This window comes from Nyctibius grandis, chromosome 4, assembly GCF_013368605.1.
Source record: "Nyctibius grandis isolate bNycGra1 chromosome 4, bNycGra1.pri, whole genome shotgun sequence".
Classification (NCBI taxonomy): Eukaryota; Metazoa; Chordata; class Aves; order Nyctibiiformes; family Nyctibiidae; genus Nyctibius; species Nyctibius grandis.
The window spans coordinates 55,563,294-55,590,153 of record NC_090661.1 but is presented as its reverse complement, the minus strand read 5'-3'; the positions used below and the strand labels follow the sequence as shown (position 1 = coordinate 55,590,153).

The following is a 26,860-nucleotide window of genomic DNA, read 5'->3' as shown; positions in this document are numbered from 1 at the left end:
TCCATGGAAAGTAAACGTCAAAGACAAAAGAACTATAAAGATTTTTCTCCCGTCCTCTTGCTAACCTTGGTGGTGGTGGTTGATGGCAAAAGGAGAAGGAAAACCACAACAGAATGTCCCAGAAATGGGTCATTTTAGAGTTCTGCGTAACATCCACACAGCTTTATGACTGAGCAGCAATATCCAAAGAGGAGGAAAATGCTTTGGTTGCCTCGAGCTAGCATGTTAACAGAAAGGTATGCTTTCCTTCCACACAGGTAAAAGTGCTTGTTAGCTGATGAAGCAGGAATGACACTCAAATTACTGATGGAAAGAAGGTAGAAATGTGAAATGCCCCCTGTCATTTACAGCACATGTAATCAGAAGAATTTCAGTTTCTCTCCTTGTTGTGGTTTAAAGTTCTTCTCGGCACATAGGGAAGTTGACAAAGGTGAAGACATTGAACTCTATCAATATAGAGAAACACAGGAAAACAGCATAAAGAAACAACACGTAGATGCCTAGTTTCCTGTCAAGTTTCCATTTATTTACATGGATTCCAAACACCTGCAAACAAACAAAGTGTTAGTTAGTTAAGCCCCAAAGGAGACTTTTAGAAACAACCATTTTAGCTAAAAATGAGAGTCTTTTTAATTAGAGATCCTGAACAAAGATAAAAATATATTCTCAATATTTTATAGATCAAAAAGGCAACTTATGTTTTTCTGATCAAAAAGGAATGTGAAAGCCCAAACTAAGAACTCAAAACTCTGGCCTGACTCTCAGTTGTCCTAAGACCTTTTTACAAAATATTAAATGAACCCATTTCAAGGCCCCTTCACGAGTTCTTCTTGTCACTTGAGAAACAGGCCCCTAGGTGCTCAGTTTCAGTCTGTGGTGCATTTTCAGTACATGGGGCATGTTCTAGTCAGGTAGCACTCATTCATTGATTCAGTATGAACTAAAGGAATGCACTGAACTACGTGAACGCCTCTCCCACCAGTGTTCCCCTACAGACCCTTTACATCCCAGCAGTCTGCTAGCACCTAACGTTCATTTCTTTCAACAGCTTCAGAAGCGGTGCTTTCTTTGATGTTTTGCTCAGCTCCAGAACTAAGGGGAGTTACAGGTGTCAAAGCAATGACATCCTCACGAAGGCATCTATTTTCAATGGTGTTGAGTGCCTCTGAATTTTTATTTGTTTTGCTCAAAACTCTTCACTGAGTTTTGCTGGAAGGGTCTGGGCGAATCAGGGTACCCAGAAGAACAAATGAGACAATAGTACGTGCTTCGAACTCAGGTTATATGGCTTCTGCTATGAAAAGACTTTTTAGAAAACCATGAACAGCTAGCACAGTAACACACCTGCATAATCCTCCCATTTTTTTCCAAAGTGCTGATTACCAATACGCATGCAGCAACATCAGATAGAAACTTCTACAGAACAACTTTGTTGTTTCACAGGCCCTGTGCAGTATGGCAGAACCAGGGATAAGAAAAGAACAGAACAGGCTCCCACAGCTTATGTATCAGATGCATTAGGAAGTTAGTGGCAGAGTGAACAGCCCTGGTCATTCCATCTCTTAAGTCATGCACATGTGATGTGGAGTTTTGTAAGACCTAGTCATGCAACAGTGTGAAATCTCCAGTGATGATCCCCTCCTGCTACAGAGCCTCCACAGACAATCAGTGAAAGACATTAGTATAAGTGGATATTTTTATATCTTTGGGATTTCATTCTTCCCACAGAGGGATCCCCTGGAAGTCAGCAGGATCAGACCTTAAGTACCAGCAAAACTGACCTTTGAAACAGAATTATTGTTTCACCTTAACAACTCGTGTTACAGTGGTAAGTGTCTTTTGCTGAGTGACATTTAGCATGCCTATTCGAAGTCCTGAGGTTCACAGTCCTCACAGACTAGTCTTCATTAAGGGTTTTGGCTACAGCACTTGATTAGTCCAGGCTGGTTTTGGAAATCAGAGACAAGGACAAAGTGTGATGAAGCATATCTGGGTCTTGTCCCAATATTAAGTAGAGACAGGCCTGGGGTATGCAGCTGGACATAGGAGCACAGAAGTATTATTGGATCCCACAATTTCAACACTGCTACTGAAATCCATGGGACCAACACATATCCAGCATCTCTTGCACCAAATGTCAGACTTCAGTCCTCACTGAGGACAATGGTAGCTCTTCAACTCCTGGTATTGCTAGAAGAATGATACCTTACAAGAATCAATGCTTTGGGGACAATACATATTTCCATTTTGTCCTTCTCTAACACATAAATACCTAGTAAGTATTTTGGAATTGGAATGCTTGGAGACACTCAAATACTTACAGTAAGTGCCACTGATCCTAGCAAAAGTGCAACTGAATAGACCAGTCCTTTGCTGTTTATCATAACCTGTGGGAATTAGACAGAGAAGAGACCTTTAAAACGCTCAGCATATAGTAACTGTGCTTTGGAGATCAGAAATCAATTTACTGATTTATGGTCCACCTTTTGTTTTGAACAGTGACTGACTTACACATTTTAAACTATGCAAATCCGTAACAGATTTATTGTAATGAAGAATGGGAAGATTAAGGAATCAAAACAAATGTATAAGTAATCCCACCTCCATGAAAAATATCGGCATTTATAATGGATTTTATGTTAAAAGATCCTCAGAAGAGAGAGATATGCTGTTATTCTCATCTTAAATACAAAAATACTAAGGCACAGGAAGACAGACAGGTGTGCTTGAAGCTGTGTAGTGAGAAAACGACAGAGCCATTAACAGATATCCATGGCGCTATTTTTCTGCTACACAGTATAATGTACTCCAGTTGACAAACTGGGAATTAATTGCAGCTTGTGGAAGGAGAATTACTTCCTTAATTCCTGCTTCCTTGGCAAAGAAATAACACCTTATTTAGCAACAACTACCATGCTAAGCAGGTTGTTGGAGTTTTTTTTAAATTTTATTTGCATGCTTTATTTTTAGGATTTTTTTTTTTAAATAGACAAAAAAACCAAAACAAAACAAAACAAATTAAAGATTTGACAAGTATACATACAGTTGATCCACAATCAATCGCCATGGTCTGCAAACCCCATGGAATGCCAAGGCCCACCAGAATGTCAAAGACATTGCTCCCTATTGTGTTGGATACTGCCATGTCACCGAGGCCTGCAGAGAAAAAAAACAATCCTCTTGGGTAAAAACAAAGTCCAGGACGGTTACTCTGTGTACAAGAGGAAACTAAAGGCAAATGATCTGCATTGATCCAAGTCCCCTTGGACTGGCCACAGTATCTGAGGTAGGGAGACAATTTCCATAATCTTTGCATGACTTCTGAAAAAACTGTGCAAAAACTGCTGACTCCAACTGCATCTTCCTCGTGTCTTGGACAGCCTTTACTGGGTGAGTGGTACCCATTCAGCATCCGAGTTCAATGCCAATTAAAAAAAAAAGTTTTGTTCTACATAGTCTGCACCCACAGGGAACCCAGAGATTATGTGCTGGATTTAGTATGTGGACATGTGGCCTTTATATCATGTGAATGATGAAAAGTGATCCTGAAAAGAACCCAACCAGATGGTAGTCAAAGATATTAAGCACTTCTGTGGGGCTTAGTCAGCAATGATTTCACTTTCAGGAACACCAAAATGCTACAGGAAAGGAAAAAAAAACAGTGAATGGTGAAGTCCCTAGACATTACTGAAAATCTGCTCCTAATGAGATGCCATCACTGCCTGGCATCTCATCCTACACCAGTGTCAATGGATGGGAGGAAGGCAGAATTCTTCTCTGCCCCTGCTAATTTCTCTTAGGCATTGGACTAACTATTGAATCACTTCCACAAAGTGAATACTGGAAAAGAAGAGGAACTCTGATGTAAATGGGACACGCCCCACAAATACTCTGAGAGTACAGAGTGGAGACAGACACTACCCCACCATAAATACAGTATCTTCTTGCAGGAAGCTGCTGAAAGAAAGGTTATGCTTTGGATCCATATTATGGTAGCGTACATCTCTACTTTTTAGGTATTTGCCTGCTATCTGTCAGTAAACACCTCTCTTGAATCCAAGCAGGGAAAAGTCCCTGTATTGTCTTTGAGAGAACAGGACTGCTTTTTGCCAGGCTAGTGCTTACCTTCACTTTCAGAAGAAACAATTCCTACAGTAGTTTTGCCTAATACTAAAGAAGAACTAATCTAAAGAAGCATTCAGTTCATTTAAAAATGTAACATGTTTTCCTTCTGTTCTTGCAAAAATACTTTTTTGCACTGCTTTTTGTGAGATTTTCCTGCACACAACAAATAATACAACCTGGAAAACAAAATATTTTAAATATATATAACACCTATCTCAAACTACAAAGGTGGGGCTTTTGAGTACTTAATTTATCACTTCAGAACCCTTGTTGTTTGCCACCCAATGATGTGTGCTAAAGATCTCATTACCTGGAAAAAAATGGCTATGGGGATTGGAATAGTGGAAAAGAATACAATTAGGACCTTTTCTTATTCTGCTGCAGTACAGATCACACTGTCAGGTTTAATGTTTTTCAACAACCGGAAGGGATGTGGCTATAGGTATTTCTCAAGTAAAAAAGGAAATGTAAAGAACCTCAATCAAAACTTTAAGATACATGAGAAAGCCTTTGACAATTTCAATTGGAAAGCTGATGAGGACATAGCTGACATTTATCTAGTTTCCTTTCCAGTGTGGCTATTCATATGTCCCAATGGGAAAGAGGTCTGCCTTTGGATGACAAGCATGCCCGGAGCAACATCACTTCTGCCAGATCCTCTTAAACCACTTCACTTCTCCAGGTCTTCTAGAAATCAGTACAAGTTTTACACGGACAAGTGCTGGTCAGTATATATTCTTCAATGTAGTTTTTAATAGCTGACGTTCCAGTTTTGTCTACTTTTATCTTTTTACCCTGACTGATACATACCATGCATGGGATATCTGAGTGTTGAATGACCACCTAGAATGCACGGGGTGTGCCCAGTCCCAATAAGCAAAAGATAACAGGACAGGGATTACTTTTTTGGTTCACAATAATTAGCAAAGTGTTTTAGCTTTTAACGAGGCCCTGAAACAGTAAAAAGAAAAGAATAAAATTGCATTGACAATTTGTGTGTATGGAGGAAGCAAATCACAGAGCATGTGATGTATGTAAGATTGCAGTTATACTTCAGCAGACACAGTACCTTGTCTTGCTACTATTAAGCTGGCCATGCAGTCTGGGACGCTTGTTCCTGCAGCTAGGAAAGTAATGCCCATGATCACATCTGGTATCCCAAGGGTATATCCAATCACAGTCACCTGAACAGTGAGGAAAATAGATTAACCTATCATATTTGGAAGGTCTCCTCATTCCAATACAGTTGTGGCATACTCATTACTTTGATTTCTGGTGTGGACCCTAACAGGATTAGACTCGGGATACATATCCATTTCTGCAAATTAAATAATTGTGGAACAACCAGCCTAAAACCAACCCTGTAAAAAGTGCTTTGGGTCATATCATTCAATATTTATGAGCAAACAAAAAGCTCAGTTTTCTGTACTTCTAACAGGGCATACTGATCTTTTAATGAGGAGCAGAGACATAATCCAACCTGTGGGTTTGGGTTTTTTTTATTCCCAAGAATGTAAAGATTCTCGCTGGTTCTATTCTCAAAAGGACTGCTATCAACTTATATTGTGATATAGGGACAGAGATATAAAGAAGGAACCAGTTTCTTGCATGACTTCTGATACAATCCCAAAGTGAGCAAGTCTGGTTATACTGTCCCCTGAGAGTCCAGATACAGCTTTAAAAGAGCTTAGGGAATGGCTGAAGCTTGTACCAGAGCTCTTCGCAAAGGACAAGGAACTGTATTTAGCTGAACAGCTGAAGAAGGCTGAACAGGCAGCTGAAAAGGAAATAGCCTTGTGAGAGTGAGAAGGCTGAATCAGGGACAGGCAGCTGCTTCCCTGCTGAGACTGCTAAGGGTCGAAGTCTTTAAGGCTCTGTGTATTCTTGAAATAGTTTGCCAGTCTCTTACATGAGGAAGACTGGACCCTTCACCAAAGAAAAAGTGTATTTTAGGAACCCACTCACAAACCTTATTCTCAGGGGCAAGCTGTGACTCAGAAATAGGAGTGGGATGATTCTCCTGCTGCAAGTGGTAACGGAGTATTAAGGTCTGGCTGTCAAAAGCTGTGTTGCAGCCTTCATGAGCACATCTCTGATTTGGGAAGGGGATATCTACAAATGGAACCAAGGTACAGAGTGTGGCCTTGCAAAGGACGTATGGTATGAAATGAATGTGTGGCTTTGGCACCATTATGCCAGGCAGAATGAATGGCTGGCATATGAATTTCTCCAACACAGTCTACGTTAAGAGAAAAGAGAACTACTTTACAATGCAAAACTCATAAGTTGCAAAAAGTATACAAAAACACGATCTTCCATGAAAGGAAACATAAATACAACGCAGTTCACAAATGCCTAACACATTTGAGGAAGGTAGAGTTGTTCTTCACTCAAAAAAGTTTTTGCAGGTAGGAAGCTCATGAACAAAAATTCTTCCATATGCATTACTAGAAGAGTGTGTATATATATATATATGACTATGAATGTATATATGTGAGACTATATATACTCCAGTGTGAAACCAGCTGAAGGTTTCTTCACTATATTTTCCTTTAAAAGGAAAAACGGGCATATAAATTCTTCAGCAGCCCATTCTTCCAATCTTCCAGTTATAGGTATATACAACTTTTTGGTTTTCCACCTGTTAGTGCTGAAAAAGGTAACTTTCTATACTTCGAAAGTATGGGTAATTTTTCTATCATTCAAACTATTTCAGGAGCTTTCCTATTCATGCCTCTTCTCTGACTGAAAATGTAAACTTGAGAAACTGAATGAGGGTAAGAAAGAAAAAACAGGAACTTATTCAAATCTTTGAGTAGACATGCTCCTGAACTGACATCAATTTACAGATCTACACCTGATACACTGTTTCTCACAGATCTAGGGTAAATGGAAACATACCAGCAATCATAATACTCTTCACTAAGAAGGATTTTCTTGCATTACTCCAGTCTACTCGAGGTGTTTTACACCACTTCTGAGTCTTCAAATTTTGCCATCCATCTGCCTTTCATGCATGTTTCAGTATCAAGACTCTGTAGCCAAATTGTAAAGGTGTCTCAGCTGCTTAGAGTTAAATGTTTTCATTTAAACTCCCTTTTACTAGTGGAATGTGAATGTCCACATTCTCTTGAAAATCAAGCTGGAACCTTCCTGAACTGTATTGGGCCCTATACAGTAAAGGCCCAATTAACTGTGCAGAAAAGAGCAGCAGAAAGCTAGAATTATAATAATTATAGAGTATGAGCTGAAGAGACTGCACTACAATTACATACCTTTTTTAACAAACACAAAACATCTATTATTCATTTTGAGATGCACACTTCACTCAGTACGGGAAGTCCTGCTACATGCACTTACCATCCACACCATGAAGTAGGAGAACAAGGCAATCCAGAGAGTGGATAAGATGAATGTCACCATAAAATACCTCTCCCAGCGTGGTTTGCTGCAGTTTGGAATGGTGCAAAAGAGCACGAATATCAATGGCCATGACAAAATCCATTTAATTTTATTAATTTTTCCATCTGTATGACAAAGAAAGGGAAGAACCAGTTTAGCTTTCACATCACTATCCCAGGCCCAGTTACACCTCTTTGAACACAGCAGATGATCTCAGAAGGATGTTTACAACTGTGCATATCAGCTCTTTTTTCAGTGTACCTTTCACCTGTACTTGCTCTTGTCACTCTCAGCCAAGTTCTCCATGCACATCCAGAATCTTATAGTTTAGCCTGCCAAGGTCTACATAAATCCATGAAAGAATTACAATGATTTAAAAGCATGGCTGCTTTTAAAACAAAAATTAACAGTCAGGTTTGTTGCTCTTTCAAATACCTGTATTACTATTAATCCAAAACTTAAAAAACCCCAAAACCAAACAACAAAAAAAAAAACCCACCCCCTTCACCTTCCAAAAAGAAAAATGGAAATCCTTGTAGTGAAAATAACCTGTACCTTCTGTGCAGCCACAGAAAATACTTTCACAGAAAACAGAAGCACAGACCCAACCTATGAACATGACAAACTTGTTCCACATGCCTCACTGTGGTCACTTGGGCAGAACTTTGAACTGGTACTTAGGAGATCTAGACTTGTTAACTCCTTCCAACTGCATACAGCACCACCTTCAGATGGTCTCTTATCCTCTATAAAAGGAAACTGAAGATACCGACTTCCCTCATATAGCTCTCCAAAATCAACTGGTGAGAAATATCAGAGAACTGTCATTACTGAAGTGAAGTACACACCTTCTTACTTTTTAAAAATGTAAAGTATTGTCAATGTGCACATAAATCTCAATATTCAAAAGAGAATTATTTAATAATTGAGTCATAAATAAATGGGGCACTTATATTTATACGTTTCATGAGGTATCCTGCAAGTAGGATAACTAATTTGTTTATCAGGCTAAACCAGAGTATCACAGCCAACGGCACAGCGGTTTTTGTTTGGGTTTTCTTTACATTGTTTTAAAATTATGCTAGTAAGGATTTTGATCACTTACTCATAATGATATGCATGAGATCTAATAAATTATTCCATTTTGAATAAAATGTTTGATCACATTGAAGAAAATGATCAGATACGCCTTCCAGTGAAGTTATTTAGCAAAATTAAAAAGGGCAGGTAATAATCAGGGGAAGCTCCTATCATTTTCACCTGGAATTTTCTTTCAGCAAAGACATTGGGATTTAGGATTTGTTTAATGGGAGGTTTTGTCAGTGAATTTAATTAGATTGAAATCTGTCCTCTGTACCAATGTGTACCAGATGCAATGAAATTAAACATTAAACATGTAAAAATTAATAATACTTTTGTAATTTATGAGACTACTTAGTAGTCTAATTTAATTTGGTGAGTCCAAATGCAAGTCTTTATTCATTTACTTCAGTATGTATTCTAGTACTAATTGTGTTGCCTAAGTTATGAATCAGCTCCTTAATTTGAGATTTCCTTGTGAATTCTGAGATGTCATCAACGCACCAGGAAATCTTAGACTAAGCTTGGCTCCTTATTCCCATTTAGCTTGTGGCTGTGGAACTTCTAACACATAAAACTCCTGAAGGTCAATTCTAATTCTAGAATTTTACATGTCACTGGGGATCTATTACAGATTTTACAGGAAAGTCCTTTTTCCCTCTGGTTACATGTACTGCTACACAAATTTTTAAAACAGTTATCTTTTATCTGTTCTGTCCAGAAAATTACACTTCTTAGCTCATATCTCACTTTAATTCTGTTAACAAGGCTGTAAATATCCTATGGTAATTTATACCTTCTCTTGTTTAATTTTTTTACAGTTTGGAACATCAAAAGTCTCCTGCTAATTTGTACTCTTTTGTCTACCCAAGTTGCTACGGGTGGTTCATTGTCAAATGAGTCAGCACGGCCTAGTCCAGTAACCTCCTCAGTGCATAACTCCAAATGCAGGGCGAGTGGGCGACTGTTTAACAGGGAAAAGTTATGGATCCAATTCTGATCTGATGTGGGTGCAATCTGACTGACTTCAGTGCTGCTACACACAGGAGATTCAGTCCCATTTCTCTTTTCAATAACGTGAATAAAAGAAACAAAATTGCCTGGAGAACAAATAGAGAATATATAAGTGCACTTAGCCTCTGCTGGGGAATATATATCTTGTCAGGGATCCTGTCAAGTGACCTGAATTACTTAAACAAATGCTTAACTGCGAGAATTCACAGTGCCTTCCCACTGGCATTGCTATGCTTGCTCAGTTCCAGGAAAAGCGAAATACTAGCGGAGGAGGACTTGCCCTTCCCTTATCTTTGCTCAGTTTGAATGGATGTGTGTCAGACTAAAATTCCTGCCTCTATCAGTGGTGATGCTTTATCCAGACAACGTCATGAGTCAGAACTGTTTTTTACAGCTAGATGGTTTGTGGAAGTGATGTTTGCATTCATTACACAGAAAACAGGCTCGAGACTTTGGGAAACAAGAACTGCATGCAATTCTGGGTTTTGTTGGGTTAACAGAGAAGCTGACTGGCTATTTGCAGTTAGCCTGGAATACTTCTGAACCACCATGGCCAAAGCAGCCTACCTAACACACTTTACGTTGGCTTTTGTGTCAGGGTTTGCCAGCTTTTATAAACTGCTATATAAATTCTTAAGCACATCTGGCCTTGGTTCTGCCTCAGGCCATTTTCTTCAGCTCCTACTATGCTGGGTCATAGAATTTGTGTGGCACCCAGTGCTAAAGAAGTCTACTCTTATGATGTAACTTGGTAGTTAAGTAAGAATTTAGTAAGTTTAGCAGCAACCTCAATAAAGTGAGACTTAATTTCCTCAGGAAACGGATGACTTCATTCATTTCACCTGGCTTAGATGAATGCACAAACAATATACAGACTGAAAATTTTTATTTTTTTGGTTTTTTTGAAATTACTTCTTGTGCTGCTCTGTTGTTTTGTTTTTGACCACCCACTCTAAAATAATCATTAAAATGATTTAGTGATAAATTTGTTAAATTGGGGTATGCTTTTAGTTCATGACAAATTGTTTTATAATTGATGCTTAGCTCACTAGTACATCTGCAAGGAAGAAAATTATCATCCTCATTAAGGCTATTATTCAATACATAGCTGTTGTGCAAAACCAGACAAACAGTCCCACTACAAGGCCTTAGCTCAGCTGCTTTAATAGCAGTATCAGCTACTCCTGTGAGCCCTGGGTCTGAAGGCTCCTGTGGCAACCCACATAGCTGAGAAAAGGTGTATTTTGTTTGTTGTACCTCCCACAACAATAATGAAAGAATATTGCCTTATTACAGAAAGCAACACCGGTCTTTATTCTGTTCACTTCACCCTGCTGTAAAAGAAAAAGATGACGGTTTTTGCTTGAAGTTGTTTTTCCTACTTTATACATCCATTTTTCGGTTTGTCCAGATATCTGGAAGCCAAGCATGCCGAGTACTTCAGTGAGGTATCATTACAGAAGAGCCTGATTACAATGTTTCTGAAAATGAAGCAGCAGCCCTACAACAAAGAGCCCTTTGCTAATTTTCAATACATTTCTGGGCTTGTCATCTTTCCAGATGTTATGTTCACAATAATTACTTTCACATACAGAGAGTGTCCTGGTGAACAAAGTCAACAACACACATCACAGCACTGAGAAGAAAGGAGTATTTCCTTAAGGCACTAAAGGAAGTGCCTTTTTACAGGAAAAATACTGTCCTATTCGCAACATTCACGAAGAGTTCAGAGGAGCTCAGTACAAAAGCGTTAAACTACATTTCTCTTTTCATTCAGATCAGGAGTGTACCCTTGAAGTAAATCTCCTGAGTGTCCCCATTTACTGTATTTTGGTTTGCAATTTACTGTATTTTAGTTTGCAACACGGAGCAGCCTTGCATCACACCCTTGGTATAAAGCTGAACCAGAGGCACAAACTTAAAAGTGCTCCAAATAATAATGGGCATTTAGTCCATGGGACCAAGACAGAGCTAGTCTGAAATAGAACTTCCAAACGTATATAGTGCAGACAGACTACATGTCCTAGTCAAGAAGCTGCATAGAGAGCACTTTTGCTGAGTTTAGACAGACTGGAGTCTGCAACTACACCATTAAGAGTCAGATCTAAGTTACTGTAGTTAGTTAAATTTGAAAGCTTTTCCACTTAGCCTTCCCTTTAGAAGTGTGGCAGCCAAGCACAGACCACTGCTCCACACATCAGCTAGTTCAGAACATGCCTAAACCTTCACATGTGAAAAAAGCATCTCCTTACACAAGGCAATTAGTAGCTGACTGATCTTAAAAATTTGTAACAACCCTGAAAAGCACGAATCTAATTGGCACACAGGATTTTCATAACTGTATTGTCATGAATTCATATAAATCTCTAATTTAAGGCAACTTGAAAAATGGGAAAGGTTTTCTCTAATTTAAGTCTATCTGCAAAATGAGAAAGGCTTCCTGGAGTTTACTATTGATTTCTATTTTTCTCGGATTTTGCTTTTGACAATGGTAAACTTAGAAGAAAAATACGGCGTGTCCAGGCTGGCCTAAGAAGATTACTGCTGCCAATTTTCCTCATGCTCCACTTTATCATTTTTAAATTCCTTTTGCGTCTTTTTAAATCTCTCTACCATTTTTCATTTGGAAAAAAAAACAAACCCAACTGTCTTTCCCCCAATGAAAAGTGATTTTTAAATCACCTGTCCCCTTGGTCCTAATTAGGCTTTACATTTACAAAGATATATTTACACCCACATATCATTAGCAATATTAATTAAAATCTTGACCTGAAAATGTGTAACAGTTACATACACACCTCTACGCTGGGAGCTTTGTAATAATCCAGACAGCAAGTAAATTTCTGCTAGAAAGTGCTGTTGTTAATCAGAGTTGAGACTGATTGGAAAACTTCAATACATGTAAAGTAGCCAATCGGAAAGCCTAATTCATTTCTGAGTATGTGCAGAATGCAAAACACAACAGAGGAATATAAATTTTTGTCCCAAGTATGGGACTCAACATAGAAACAACTGAAATAGATATAACAAACTAGGTCCATTGTGAATTTTCCATCAGAATTATCTTCCACTGAAAAATGACTTTGTTGCAAAATAAAAATTTCTGAGAAAATGAGTTTTCAATTTGCTGCTAGGAAAATTAACACAGCAGCTGTCTCTCCACCTTCTTGGAAAATCCTTATTGATTTCAGCTCGGCAACTTTCCCTAGAACTGTGGAGGCAAGAGACTCTGTGTTACCACACTAGAGACAGGCTACGTAGTGTGTAAAAGGGTATCCAAGAAGACCCAGCCTTTGTCAGCCTTCCAAGTGGGCAGCTGACATATTAAAACATTCTTATTGCAATTCTCCTGCAACAGAGCTTTGGAAACAATTCTTTTTTCTGTGGAAAATACTGAGGTTTTACTTCTCATCCTCATCCAAAACAGACTATTTTCCAAACTACTGGCACTTTTCTCGGAAGTTCCATTTTCCAGAATACAAGTTCCAAATTCCAGACCATGAGATCTGTCCAAAACAACCCAGATTTCTATTTTCAGCCTGTGCCTTTACCACACTTTGCATGTTCAGATTTATGTCAACAGTTTTCTCTTAAAGACACATTTTTGGTACACTGGGAATTGGTCTGGAAAAAGAATTTACTCCAGTAGGCAGAAACAAGCTTTACTCTCAGAGTTACTATACGTTTACACAGGACAATATTCAATAAAAATAATATGCATCTGAGCAAAGGTACTCCCCATATCTTGTCTGACTTGGTTGGATTTTGGCATGGTTTATTTTGTATGTTTTAACTTGTCTGTCTACTTTATCAATGTTTTTTTGAGGGAGAACTGGGATTTAAAGACTTCCTCAAGTCCCTCTTTGCCCTTTCAGAGTGAAGTGATGAGTTAATAAATTAAATCCTTGTCCACTTCTTTTCCAATTTATCTTGTGTATCCTTCTTCAAGGTAGAACACACTCGTTGCTCTTCTGGAGCACATTTTCAGGTTTAGTTTTCTACAAAAAGAGTCTGGCTCATGAGCTCCAAGAACACAATGCAAATCAAAGTGCAGTACAGTGAGATGTTCCTCAGAAGCACACTTGTGTTCTGAAACAAAATTCTAAGGTAGATGTGCCATTACACAGACAGTGGCAAGAGGAAGCTCTTCCAAAAAAGCATTTCAGAATACTACAGTTAGGTCCTGCTCTGAACTACCTTCTTGGAAGAACTTCTCTCTTACAACATCAAAGAATCTACGGAAACTAGCTCTCTTCCTAACTCAGCCACCCAAGTCATGTTTTCAAACTTTGGCAAAAGCACCATAAAGCAGGCCAAAAAGAAAGTCTGAGGAACAACTACAAAGAGGAATCAAAATTCACAATAAATCTTATTTCAAATACACTAGGAGCAGGAAGTCTGCTGGGTCCACTGGTGATCAAAGTATAAAGGAGCACTGAGAGAAGACAGGGGCATTGCAAAGAAGCTGAAAGAACTCTCTGCATCAGTGTTTGCAGAGTCTGAAACTATAGAGGTTTCCACATTGAACTCTTCTCTGTCTCTGTCTCAGCCTGGAGGACATACAACTCCATAGGGGGTATAAGAAAAAGCTACAACATCCTGAGTGTTCAAGTGAAGTACATGGGGTTTGCTTTGTTCACTGTGTTTTCCAATAAAAGAAGACATCAAATGAAGGTTCAAAGCAAGTAAAAGGAGATGGTTCTTCACACAACCATGAAACTCCTTCCCAAAGGTTGCTGTGGGCGTTCAAAAGTTTGCAAAGATTCAATGAGAATTAGACAGGTTAATGAAGAAAAAATACATTAAGGATTTTTAAATATTCAGACATTACACCCAGTCCAGGAAGTGCCTTGAACTGAAAATAGCTGAAGGCCAACTTGTCCTGTCTCATTCTTCCCCAGGTTTCTTCATAAAGTCATGGTTGGAGACGGAATATTGATTCGTCGAGAAACATTTGGTTTGACCAAGTACAAACATTTTTTATGTTTTTAGTAGACACTGTTAATTCCTTTTTGCTTCTATCCTACATGTTGTCTTTGTATTTTGGATCCATACAAAAATGGGCAGGATTGCTAATCTCCTTTATTGCCGCCTCATTTTAGCTCTGGGAATTATTCCTATTTTAGCTAACGCCATCACAACTTATATAAAGCATCCATGGTCCAATCCTGTAAGAGAAGGAGTTCTTCATTTCTGTGAAACCAGCAGGAGCTGAGAACACTGAGTATTTTAAAGGATCCTGAACATGTGACAGTGAATGGGATTTAAGCATCCATTAAGAGCTGCACAGAAGTGCTTTTCTGAGTCCGGGCTCTAAAAGACTACTGAGCTATGCAAGGGCTTTTACACATCATTTTGTTGTCAACATATGCTTGGCTCAGTTTCATCCTGCTTTATTCTGATCTGTGTTTTTTTTTAAACTTTAAGACCTGTTCCCAAACAACGTTAGAGTAATCAAATTGTAAAGCATCAAATGAGCCTTTCTCTTGGAAGATAATCATCATGGCCTAAAGGTTAGGTCAAGAAAAAAATTCCTCTTTTAAAGAGAATGTTTCTTCCCACACAGAAACCCAAGGCAAAGGCTGGTTTGTATGATACCGAATGTAGTTTCCATAAAAACTATGTGTTGACTCCTGTTTCAAGATGGGCCTGAACTACACCCTGGGAGTGAATGTCTCTGGATGTCCAACATATGGGATCTAGGCTGGATGCTGTAGTTTGAGACTGTTTTCATGTAACAATTTTTTTCTCTATTTCTGTGTGCTAAAGCCCTACATTTGTTGCTGAGCACTGCCGTTGACAGAGGACGATAGAGAACAATGAGCAAACTTACAGATGGCAAATGATTACTGGGAATCACTCAGATATGATGTAGTGCTTTAAACTTCACTTACATTTATTTCTGTTTCACAAAAAACTTGTACTTGCAAAAGGATCTAGAATACACAATTTGAAGGAGGAAAGTCAAACCCCAAACTAGGCTAAAAAAGGTGACTACAGAACAACAGAAAAAAAAGTCTGGGCCAATTCACAGCCATTTCTGTTGCAGCTCTTAAAATACTGGAGTGAATTTTCTGCTAGGCACACTGCAAGCAGTTGACTTGGAAAGTCCTATTGGAAAGTGAAAGCCTATTCTTCACAGAGCTCTTTATAGTACTGAAAGAATACATGAAGTTCTGATCTTTAGAAAATGTATGTGCCTTATTCCTGGCCTGAAAATATATCAAAAGGAAAACAGAGGGAATTCTGGGAAACTGTCTGCAAACTACCTTTTCCCTGAAGCCAGTTTTAAATGTCAGGATTTTTTTCGGCTACTGATTGTGCCACAGTACTTAAACAACAACAAAGCATGATGCTGGCTCTTTACATTTCCTCTGAAGTTATTAAAGTGGTACTTCTGAAAGCAAAAATAAAAGAATTCTCCCCCGGAATATACAAGTTGAGCAATGACAATCCAACCAATAGATAATCATCTCCAGACAACAGAGGAGTAAGAAAACCTGAAGATAATGATGAGGATTTTAAACAATCACTTCACCACTTTCATGCAAACTCTTTGACTTCATGTTGAACTTTTGTTCCATTCCAGTATGAACTGTATCATCAGTGGTTTCACTTTGGCCTGTTGCACCTCAATTATCTTCAAAGACTTTTTCAAAAATGCAGAAAAAATGCATTTAAAAAAGGCCAATGGCATAACTAATAACTCCCTCCTTAGTTCAAAGCATTTTGTCTATTGTCAATGTCAAAAGCTTAGGAAGATCTACTCCAAAATCTATTTTTTAATCATAAATAAGTTGTCTGTGTCTTGAACAAATCCAAATATGACAATTTGGTCGCCAGGTAATGTTTGCCACATATTAAGATTTCTGCATTGTCCTGGAATGTAGTCCTTCACATAGTATGCATGATTGCACTGCCCTAATTAAAACTTGAATCCAAAAACTTGTTAAAAACAACTCAGTTAAAAAAATCTTCTTTGCCAACACATGCATTGGATCCTGCATTTTTAAGATGGTTTGGGGAGACACTTTTGTTCATTAGAAGTTGTTTACTACAACACTGATTATCAGGAGCCCATCTAATGGGCCTATCTTCAGTGAATCAGTTTGTTTCCATTCTTCACCCTTGATGAAAGTCCATAACTGCTGACTGCAAGAAGCCCCTGTTAGAGCACACAGTACAGTAACACATGAAAACATATGGTTCTATCCGGTCTTCACATAGTATGCTTCAATGTTTGTTCAGTCACAAACATCTCTTCTAAAATGATAAGTAACGGGATCTCTAAGAAATTAGAATCATATACAACATGGAAAATTCTTCCTTCTTTTTCATGGCATGTGATATTAATTTATGCCAAGTAATATTTGTGTTAAACAGTAACTGTGTAACAGATTACTACTGACTACATGTCTGCAAGGGGCGATCTAATCTCTGCTGTCTGATCTCCAAAGCATTTGGGGAGAGTCAACCTGCAATGTGCTAAGGCACCAACATAATAAGGTTGGTTATATATAGCCATTCACACCAAAGAGTTTCCAAAAAATTTCAGAACCTGAATAATATCTTTGACAGTATGTAATAATAAACACTCTTTCTCCCCCTAAACCTTTCTTCCTCTTCATCCAAGAAGCCTCCCTTACAGTCACTAAATCAAGTTGCTATATATTTATACACCTAGCTGCCTCTGGCCTACCTATCTCCCACAGGCCATTATTAACTGTTAACTTCATAATTACTAGCAGTGCAGTGCTCACCGGATTGGTTTGACATGTTTTTTTAATATAAACCTGCCCTTCCTGCTTTCCCTCTGCCTCTGGCAAACCAGGACTTCTACCGTTATTGTGCATGATGGCTGGAAAACACTTTCCTAAGATCTTCTTTTAGCCATGTACCCTCCAGCCCAGTTTTACTGTCATCAAATCCAGCCTTTAGACAGTTAAATCAATCCCCTTCCTCCTGTCTCCCCACATATGTCGTCTTTTCTTACAACCCAGTGTTTGGCATTTTTATTATCTTCTGTTTCCTTACTATAAACACCTTGAAAGTAAGTCTTACCTGGCAATGAAAAGGGAGATAGATTGTCCTGCTCATTTTCCTCCTCTTGGTTCACCACAGGGATGTTCCCATTTTCAACATTCTCATGTCTCCCATTCTGAAGTGGTTTGCTTGAGCCATTGGCAGATTGGATTAACCGCTGACGCTGCACAGTGTCAAAGACAAAACTGCCATAGTTTGGAAAATATTGACTTTGTTAAACCTGTGTTTTGCTGTCTGTCCAGCACCAGTCACGTGAGCTGTGATGTTCCTCCGCAAAGCCTTCCTTCCAGTCAGCAACAAACAAATCTGTCTGTGGCCTACCTGTCTTCATCAGGCCAATGTTGACCATCCACCTCAAAATTACTGACAGGAGTCTTTCAAGCCATGATGGAGAAAGTTGTCATATCTGTTCTTCCACACCATGTTTTAATGGGCATGGTTGTTCTGAAGCACTTCTCACTCAACAGCTCCCACTCAAACCAGCAAAAGCACCAAAATCTAATGGTAACAGTCAAGACATTTATGCACTATTACAGTTGGCTTATGACTGACTCATTACCCAGGATCCTTCCTACTCAGGTCCAACTCTTCTCCCTCCTTCTCATCCCCATTCCTTGAGCTAAAGGTCCTACTTACTATTTCCAAAGCAAGACTAACCCTTGTTGCCCTTGTATGAGTATATACTTCCATGAAGCTCGTGATTGCCCCTGTAGACATGTATAACTGCTACAGTTCCAATACATAGTACAACAATTACAGGGATAGGTTTTAAATGACAGCATATATACCCATTAATACACTGGAGAACGTGAGATGTAACAGTAATTTCCTACTTTTGCAAAAAAAGAAATATTTTTAGTTTGTTAGATGAGATAATGCAGTCGATAAGTGCTGTCTTTTTCATGACAAATGGTTGCAACTTCCTAAAAAGTCCTCTGAAATGCCTTGAAAAATAAAGTAATTACACAACATGCAAAAAAAGTCTGAAACTAGTATTAACACACTGTAATTAAAAATAGAGAAAATTCGTATCCGAATACTTTGCAAAACTTTGGCAGTGAGAATACACAAGAACATAGATCCAAAATGCTCTGTTTTAGAGAATGTTTTTTTGCAGATGTTGAACTAGCAAGTATCAGCTCTCTGTGCACATATCCATTGAGAAAGACATTTTTTCTGATCAATGAATTGCCTTCAAAGCAGAACTTTTTAGAGAGTCAGCTGCTGCTGTGTGCCCTATCTGATCTTCTGCTCTTGACTGTACACCACCAAGCTGACTTCCTAATAAACATTTCACTGTTATACTGTTAAATTTGTCTTTTGTTACAAATATATTAGTGCTGCTTTTCTTCACTGGGGTATTCACAATGATGGGTAGATACATGAAACTGTGTTATGATGTTCAAATTCTAGAAACTTACTAAAGCTTGTACTTCCTAAACTACTGAAATTAATTTATTTGCGAGAGTAAAAACCTCTCATATTTGACATTGCAGGGAGCAAAGGATAAAGTCCTGCCTTCACAGAAGCCAAGGCTGGCAGGCTAAAAATTTCACCCCCAGTACTTCTTACAAGCTCAGAACAGTGTCGCTTGGCCAGTCCTGTCACTTCAGCTGCAGGGTATGAAACAACCAACATACGGTGGTGACAATATATCAAGTAAGAGTTAACTGAAACTGTACAGGGCAAATTCCCCTTGGGAAAACATTTCGGTCCATTTTCATTTTGAGCTGATGACTATGCTGAAGACTAAAAAGGTAGTCAAATATCTGATGTGATCCTGATGTGTTGCTAATATAAAAGCAGTTCTTACAGATTTTTGGTTGCCCTGTCCATTATCCTTTCTTAGCCTGATCACTTTTGTAATGATCAAAACCAATTCTTCTGCTGCAGATAAAATCCAGATAAAATCCAGACAAAAATATGTGTGCACATACACACACACTGAAACAGAAATCTTCTGGCAGGGAGATAAGGGAGTCCCTCCATGGTGACTGCCCTCCCATTAGGACAGGCAGCATCACCAACTGGGAATCCATCTTCAAAACTGCTGTGACATAGGTTCTAGAGAAAGACATAGCTCTAGCCCATCCCGAGGAACAAGGAAGAATCTGAATTCCAGAATCACTATGAGCACGGCTCTTTGACAACCCCCACAGTCATTGTTTTCTTGATGAACCTACCTCATTAATGATGAGTCGGCTTGCCATCCGCATTCTGGTGCGTGGTCCAAACTTATTTGTAATCATAATCCGTAACCCAGCTTCAGGGAACCGGTATTTGGGGGGACTGGAGCAGATGATCTCATCCACCATCACAACACTGTTTTTGCCATACTGCTGCATTCCCTTCACTAATGATCACAACGGACAGAATTAGTTGTGGAATTGATCTTACCGTGCTTCCCATCACCCAGAGTCATTCTTTTCAGGCTCAGGTGGGGGGTAATATTCATCTGAATGCTTGAATTTACGAGTGACTTTCCTGTAATATTTCTGCAGCCTGGTGAATCTGCTCATCAGTCGGTCACTTCGTTTAGATCACATACTGAAAAGGGATTTCACTCTGCTAAGGTAGCCACCAACCCACTCTCAGATGAGTAAGAGCAGTTTTTACCCAGCCATTCATGCTGTAGCACCAGTTTTCTTTGCTTATGTCTCACTACAGTTTTGTAAGCCTTCTCTGAAACCACATGCACTGTGGCAGTGTAGATAGCGCTTCTAAAACCTCTAAAGCTATTCCATTGGATCAAGGTGCTGCACATCCAGAAGTCCCTAATGTTGTGCTCACTCCTTCTGGAAATCTTCTCCCTTTACCTTCACAGAATATTATCAATATCTCTAACATGACAAGATTTGAAACAATGAAAAACAACAATTGTTGAGAACAAATGTATGTTAGAAGTAAGCCTTTGTTAATATAAAGGAACTTGAACCAAGGTTAAGAGTTTTGTTCTACCGTGTTAGGAGCACAGAGAGACAAAATTATATGAGGAATCAACACAAGTACAGGCAAGGAATTTCAGAGCTCAACAACAAACCAATATTCTCACAAATGTTACAGACTACACATAGCAAGCAGAGCAAGGCTCAGCAGACAGGAGACATACCCATGTGGTGTTAGAAAGCAGGCCAGGAAATATGCATATGACTAATAAATATTAATTATTACATGTAATAATATGTACAGAAAAAAAACCAGCAAAATTCTTTGCTGCTTGTTTTCTGCTTTGCTTAGCTTGGCTTCATCCTCCCACTCCCCTTTTGCACTAAGTTACTTACATTAAGAAGAGGAAGAGAATTTAGGAGGTAGAAGTGAAAGATAATTATTAGTGCATGGTTCCAGTCAGGAAGCAAAGGAAATCTAAGAAAACATTCAACTCAAAGGAATTAAAATGGACCTATTCTAAACACACAGAAATCTATATTGTTATTTTCTGCATTGTTACAGTGTTGAAATATTTTTATTTTTCAGGAAGAAGACTGGATGCATGCATGCATATAAATCACATCATGCAATAACAGCTTTGCTGTCTCAAGCATCTTCTAACATATTTGAAGTTGAAGAAAAATATCCTTCTATTATCATTCAACAAGAAAAACCTAGCAAGCCTGTAAATCACCAGTAAACAGCTCTATCTTTTACCCTTTAGCATTTGAGTGTCTTGCTTTGTTTCACTAAAATGAGTTTTCAGTGAGTCCACTGGGGTCACCTGAGATGTCATAAGGAGATGTTTGGTTTCACAAAGAATCACAGAATCACAGAATGTTAGGGATTGGAAGGGACCTCGAAAGATCATCTAGTCCAATCCCCCTGCCGGGGCAGGATTGCCTAGACCATATCACACAGGAACGCGTCCAGGCGGGTTTTGAATGTCTCCAGAGAAGGAGACTCCACAACCTCTCTGGGCAGCCTGCTCCAGTGTTCAGTCACCCTCACCGTAAAGAAGTTTTTCCTCAAATTTAAGTGGAACCTCCTGTGTTCCAGCTTGCACCCATTGCCCCTTGTCCTGTCAAGGGATGTCACTGAGAAGAGCCTGGCTCCATCCTCTTGACACTTGCCCTTTACATATTTATAAACATTAATGAGGTCACCCCTCAGTCTCCTCTTCTCCAAGCTAAAGAGACCCAGCTCCCTCAGCCTCTCCTCATAAGGGAGATGTTCCACTCCCTTAATCATCTTCGTGGCTCTGCGCTGGACTCTCTCTAGCAGTTCCCTGTCCTTCTTGAACTGAGGGGCCCAGAACTGGACACAATACTCCAGATGCGGCCTCACCAGGGCAGAGTAGAGGGGGAGGAGAACCTCTCTCGACCTGCTGACCACACCCCTTCTAATACACCCCAGGATGCCATTGGCCTTCTTGGCCACAAGGGCACACTGCTGGCTCATGGTCATCCTGCTGTCCACTAGGACCCCCAGGTCCCTTTCCCCTACGCTGCTCTCCAACAGCTCTGCCCCCAACTTGTACTGGTACATGGGGTTGTTCTTGCCCATATGCAGGACTCTACACTTGCCCTTGTTATATTTCATTAAATTTCTCCCCGCCCAACTCTCCAGCCTGTCCAGGTCCCTCTGAATGGCTGCGCAGCCTTCCGGCGCGTCAGCCACTCCTCCCAGTTTTGTGTCATCAGCGAACTTGCTGACAGCGCACTCTAATCCCTCATCCAAGTCATTAATGAATATATTGAATAGAACTGGTCCCAGAACCGACCCTTGCGGGACTCCGCTAGACACAGACCTCCAACTGGACTCTGTCCCATTGACCACCACTCTCTGGCTTCTTTCCTTCAGCCAGTTCACAATCCACCTCACTACCCGATCATCCAGACCACACTTCCCCAGTTTAGCTGCGAGGATGCTGTGGGAGACCGTGTCAAACGCTTTACTAAATATGCCCTACTCAAAGAATCCACTCTGTAGTCTTGTCTGGCAGCTTACTGTCTCTAATGGAGAATAGAACTAGTAGTAATTTTGCATTTGGTAAACATACAGGAGCAATTATCCTCCCCCTGGCCCGACATCTAAAACAAATTAACCTCGCCGAGTACTGCAGCTGATGATGCAAATAAGGAGCACATCTATTGCAATGACTCCTACAGTTAAGAGTGTAACAGCTTTTCTGTGAAGGAATGTATAACCAGACACGCTTTCTAGGAACCAGTCCTCACAGAAGAGGACTCAACCACAGTAGCTTAACATTTGCTTCAGTTAGACAAAGAAAAAGAAATGTTTGACAGCAATCCTGGTAAGGCAAAGAGGCCAGATATCTTTTTAACAGTCTCAGATTAACTGCTCTCAAGTGAGTTTCTCCAGTGAAGTCTCCAAAGTGCTTCTTTATCTCACAGTGTCATAGAAAACACAGAAGCACTGCAGTTACTCTGGAACTGTTTCTTAGAGTTCTAAGGAGACAGTGACCAAACATACTCAGCTTTGATGAAATACCATGCTAAAAAACACAGCGCTGATGTAGCACACATCACTATACATATATATACATAACTAACTGCAGCTGTTTTGACTTACTGCAGCACATTGCTCTTATATTTTCATAATAGCTCTTCAGTCTCACTCTCTATCCCATAAACATACATACCTTGGCCCCATATGGTACAAACAGGCTCCACCTAAAAATCGCAAAAGTGATTTTTACAAATGTGAGACAGAGAAAAGCCTTGTTCGCTTCCCCTTTGTGATATTCCTTAGAAAAATATCTTCTGAGAATGGCTTTTCCTTTTAACAAACTACCTAAACTTCCTGCTCCCCACAAAGGGTCATCACCAACAACCCTGTCAAAATCAACAGAAAGCTTCCTGCCGACTTTAGCTGACTCCTGATCAGGCCCTCAGATATCTACATCACACTGTTCAGAAACCCACTTTCTGCAAGAGTTTCTGGTTTTAGGCAGGAATCGAACCATGCCACCTGGTGGAAATTTGGGTCAACATAATAAAAGCCAAGGGCAGTGAGGCACATGCTTGTACTTTTAAAATAGGAGCATTATTCACAAAGTACAAATACTTTGCCTTTACCTGTGTGTGTAGAACTCACCCTTGAAATCGAATTTATCTTACGGTGAAAAGCTCTCCTTTTTCTCTCTGAAAACTGAGTAATGGAAGCTTTTATGCTGTACCATTGGAAGCTCTTGAAAGTAATCGAACTTACAAGCATAAGAGAGCTGTGCAGCGTGTGAACTCCCCTTTTATCTGCAACTTAAGCAACAGACTAACCATCCTTCGTACGAAGAAAGTTCCTAACCCAAAGCAACTGTTCTTTTTTGAGAAGTAATCAGCCTTTCCTCCTGTGGAAAATCAGATTAAGGTTAGACCTAGACCTTGGTGAAGCCAAAGGAGGTTTTTTGATGGATCCTGAAACTTGCTAACCACCGGATGGAGGTAAGGCAGAGGCCAGCTCTAATTCTCTCCCTGCTACTAGCCGTGCTCCTGTTTCTGAAAGCTGCTGCTGGGGAAGGTGCAGCTCAGCTTGTGAAGCCAGCCAAGTGTCAACTAACAGTGAGCCAGTGATGGGTCATGGCATATTTTGACTCACCAGGAGGGAGATGCAACAGGCAACTACGTGATGGCTTTCTAGGACAGCTTCTGACACAAAAAGCACCCATCTACAAAGCAGCTAGGCTAACACTGTCATCCTCCTCTCCCACTGCTCACTCCAAACCGTCACCTCCTTAATCTCCTCTTCATGTCCTCTCTCATCCCAGGTAGGTTTGCCTGTGGTACTACCTACACTCTCGCACTTCGAACAATGGTCCCTCCAATGCAGCATGTATTTGCGTAATGGGTGTTGGAGAAGGCAAAGGGAATCTGACTGAAACTGCAGCCTCAGTGCATCTTTGAGGGAAATTAGAGAAGAAATCTGCTGTGGACAGTTGCTAGTGGAGACACCATTCTCATGAGCCCAGGTTTCTATTAGCTTTCTTGCTCCTTTTCCTAAAAGTTCTGCATGTTCTTCACAAATATTAAACAGTCTTCACGTTTCCTGAAAAGGAAGCAGGTGGACAGACAAGCACTCGGTGCTATCATCCCTTTACCACACAGTGGCTAGAGAGGAGAGCGTGCAGGGAGATGACATCAGAACCCAAATGCCTCAGAAGTAAAAAACCACTAATATCTGTGTTCTTTCACTGGATCACCCTTTTCCTGTGTCCCCACTTGAATATATCAGTAACAACTGCCCTAGGAGGTATCCTCCGAACCTTGTATGTACATACCTCCATGTCCAACTGACAGACTTCACTATATCATAGTTAATGTTCACAAAAACTCATTGTAAAATGAGATCAAAGTATTTCAAAGACATCTTCATTTAATTATGCTACAATGGCCTATGAGAAGTAATTTTAAATCTATATTAAACTATTGTCTAAACACCATATCTGAGCCCAGAGTATCAGTGTGCTGTCATCATATAAACCTGTAGTAAGTGACAGTGCCTATCTTGAAGAGATCCCAGCCTAAACACTAAAAGCAGAAAAGAGTGGGATTCTCTGAGTCTGCTCTAAATTCCTGTTTGCCACTATTATTACATGAGGACATTTCCAACTGCTACCTACATTGCTGCTGAGCTCAGTCTCCTAGAACGGGAAATGTTTGCAAAGAACTAAGCAAGGAGAGTAGCCCAAGAGCTCGCTAAATTATATGGTTTGTGCTTTGAAGGTAGAAATGCTTTTGCTCTACAGAGAAAAGAGGGAATGGAAGAGAAGAGGGATAAGACAATGATAAAAACAGGCTTATAAAAAAGCCAAAAATACCCAAATTTTGCTTACCTTCAGTACCAGAAGCTGGATATCATCTTCTTCCCCCTTATGACAAAGACACAGACAGCAAAGAACCTGCATTTCTCAATTTTACATATGTGATTGGCAACATATGCAGAGCTATTTAGGCACGTGAAAGCCAGTCTTCTGAGGATCTGAACTCAACATGTAATCCCTCATGCCTACTGATCTGCCCGTGTCCTCTCCTTCAACACCCAAGTCTCTCTAGTTCCAAACTAATTTTCGAAGTGAAAATTACCTTCTTCCTGGCAAAAAAAAAATATTTCTTACACAGTGTTGTAGCTCATCACTGAACATGAGATAAAAAGGGAGCAAAATTGCCAATGTGTAAAGCAGCTTTGTTTTCACAACATCAAAAAAAATTTTTGATTGGGTTTTTTTCATCTGGCAGCCTGACTGCTGAATTGTCAAGTGAACCCAATAAAAATTCCTGCTTATGATTGAATAGTAACACTGTTTTATTAAAGAAATAAAAGGATACCCTGTGAACTACTCTTTTTCCAAGTCCTGTCTGCTCAGCCTTACCTTTCCATAGTAATGGAATGGATGGGTCATCACAACTAGAGGCATAACATTTATTACCATCTTCCAGCTCACTGTTGACTGTGTCACCATTTCTGACATTCTTGCTTTTAAGGGCGAAGAAATTTTGCATCCTCACATTGTACCTGAAAGTGCAAACGAAAGGTCTGAAAAGGTTGGATCGTTGCATTTTCTCGTCAAACTTTTCAGCATCTGAGAACACCTTATGCAGGCAAGCAGTAAAGCCTAGATGCGTGTTCTCTGACAACTAATAGGAAGTTAAGAGAAAGGTCTATCCAATTCAGTGGCAAGCTGACAGGAACACAAAGGCTGCACCTATCTCTCATGAGATACAGCAAACTGCAAAAAGACACTAGAGCAGATTTAGTGAAGGTAAAACACCGGAGCTGCAGATTTTGGAGCCAGGCCATTCACTATACAACGGCTGCATCAGCTCTCAATTCACCTCACTGTTTCTTTCAGTACTGTGTTCCCCATGGCAGGTGCTTGAGCTTTTCTGGGACTGTTGACCATACACTTCTAAAGAAAGAATGCATCTATTTTAGCACTAGGGTGGGATCTAAGAGGGCTATCAATGAACTCTGCTAAGGCCTGATGTAGGAGAAAAGGGAGGCTGAAGTTCCAAAAAGGGTGATTTGTGAGGGGAGGGCACTAAGGGTAAGTGTAAGCAACTTGCAGTAGAAGGGTCGACTCACAGACCCTTGCAGTAACAGTCAGACCTCTGCCTCTCCTGTCAGAGGCAGTGACACTACAGAAGAAGGATGTCAGTATATGATCTGGTATGAGACAGTCTGAACATCAATATGTGCTTAGCAGTCTGTCTAACTTTCCTTGACCTTCTTCTCCAGAGGTTACAAAATA

At 39.8% G+C, this 26,860-nt stretch overlaps 1 protein-coding gene across 1 annotated transcript in view; it reads right to left on the bottom strand.

Annotated features, from left to right (window-relative positions):
* Window positions 1–393: 393 nt before the first annotated feature.
* The window catches only part of SLC24A4 (solute carrier family 24 member 4), a 93,317-nt gene continuing 66,850 nt past the window's right edge, over window positions 394–26,860 (bottom strand). Inside the window, 8 exon segments of the mRNA XM_068399273.1 lie at window positions 394–546; window positions 2,322–2,387; window positions 3,044–3,156; window positions 5,195–5,309; window positions 7,486–7,652; window positions 17,683–17,827; window positions 19,848–20,017; window positions 25,982–26,124. Coding sequence (XP_068255374.1) covers window positions 394–546; window positions 2,322–2,387; window positions 3,044–3,156; window positions 5,195–5,309; window positions 7,486–7,652; window positions 17,683–17,827; window positions 19,848–20,017; window positions 25,982–26,124 — 1,072 coding nt within the window.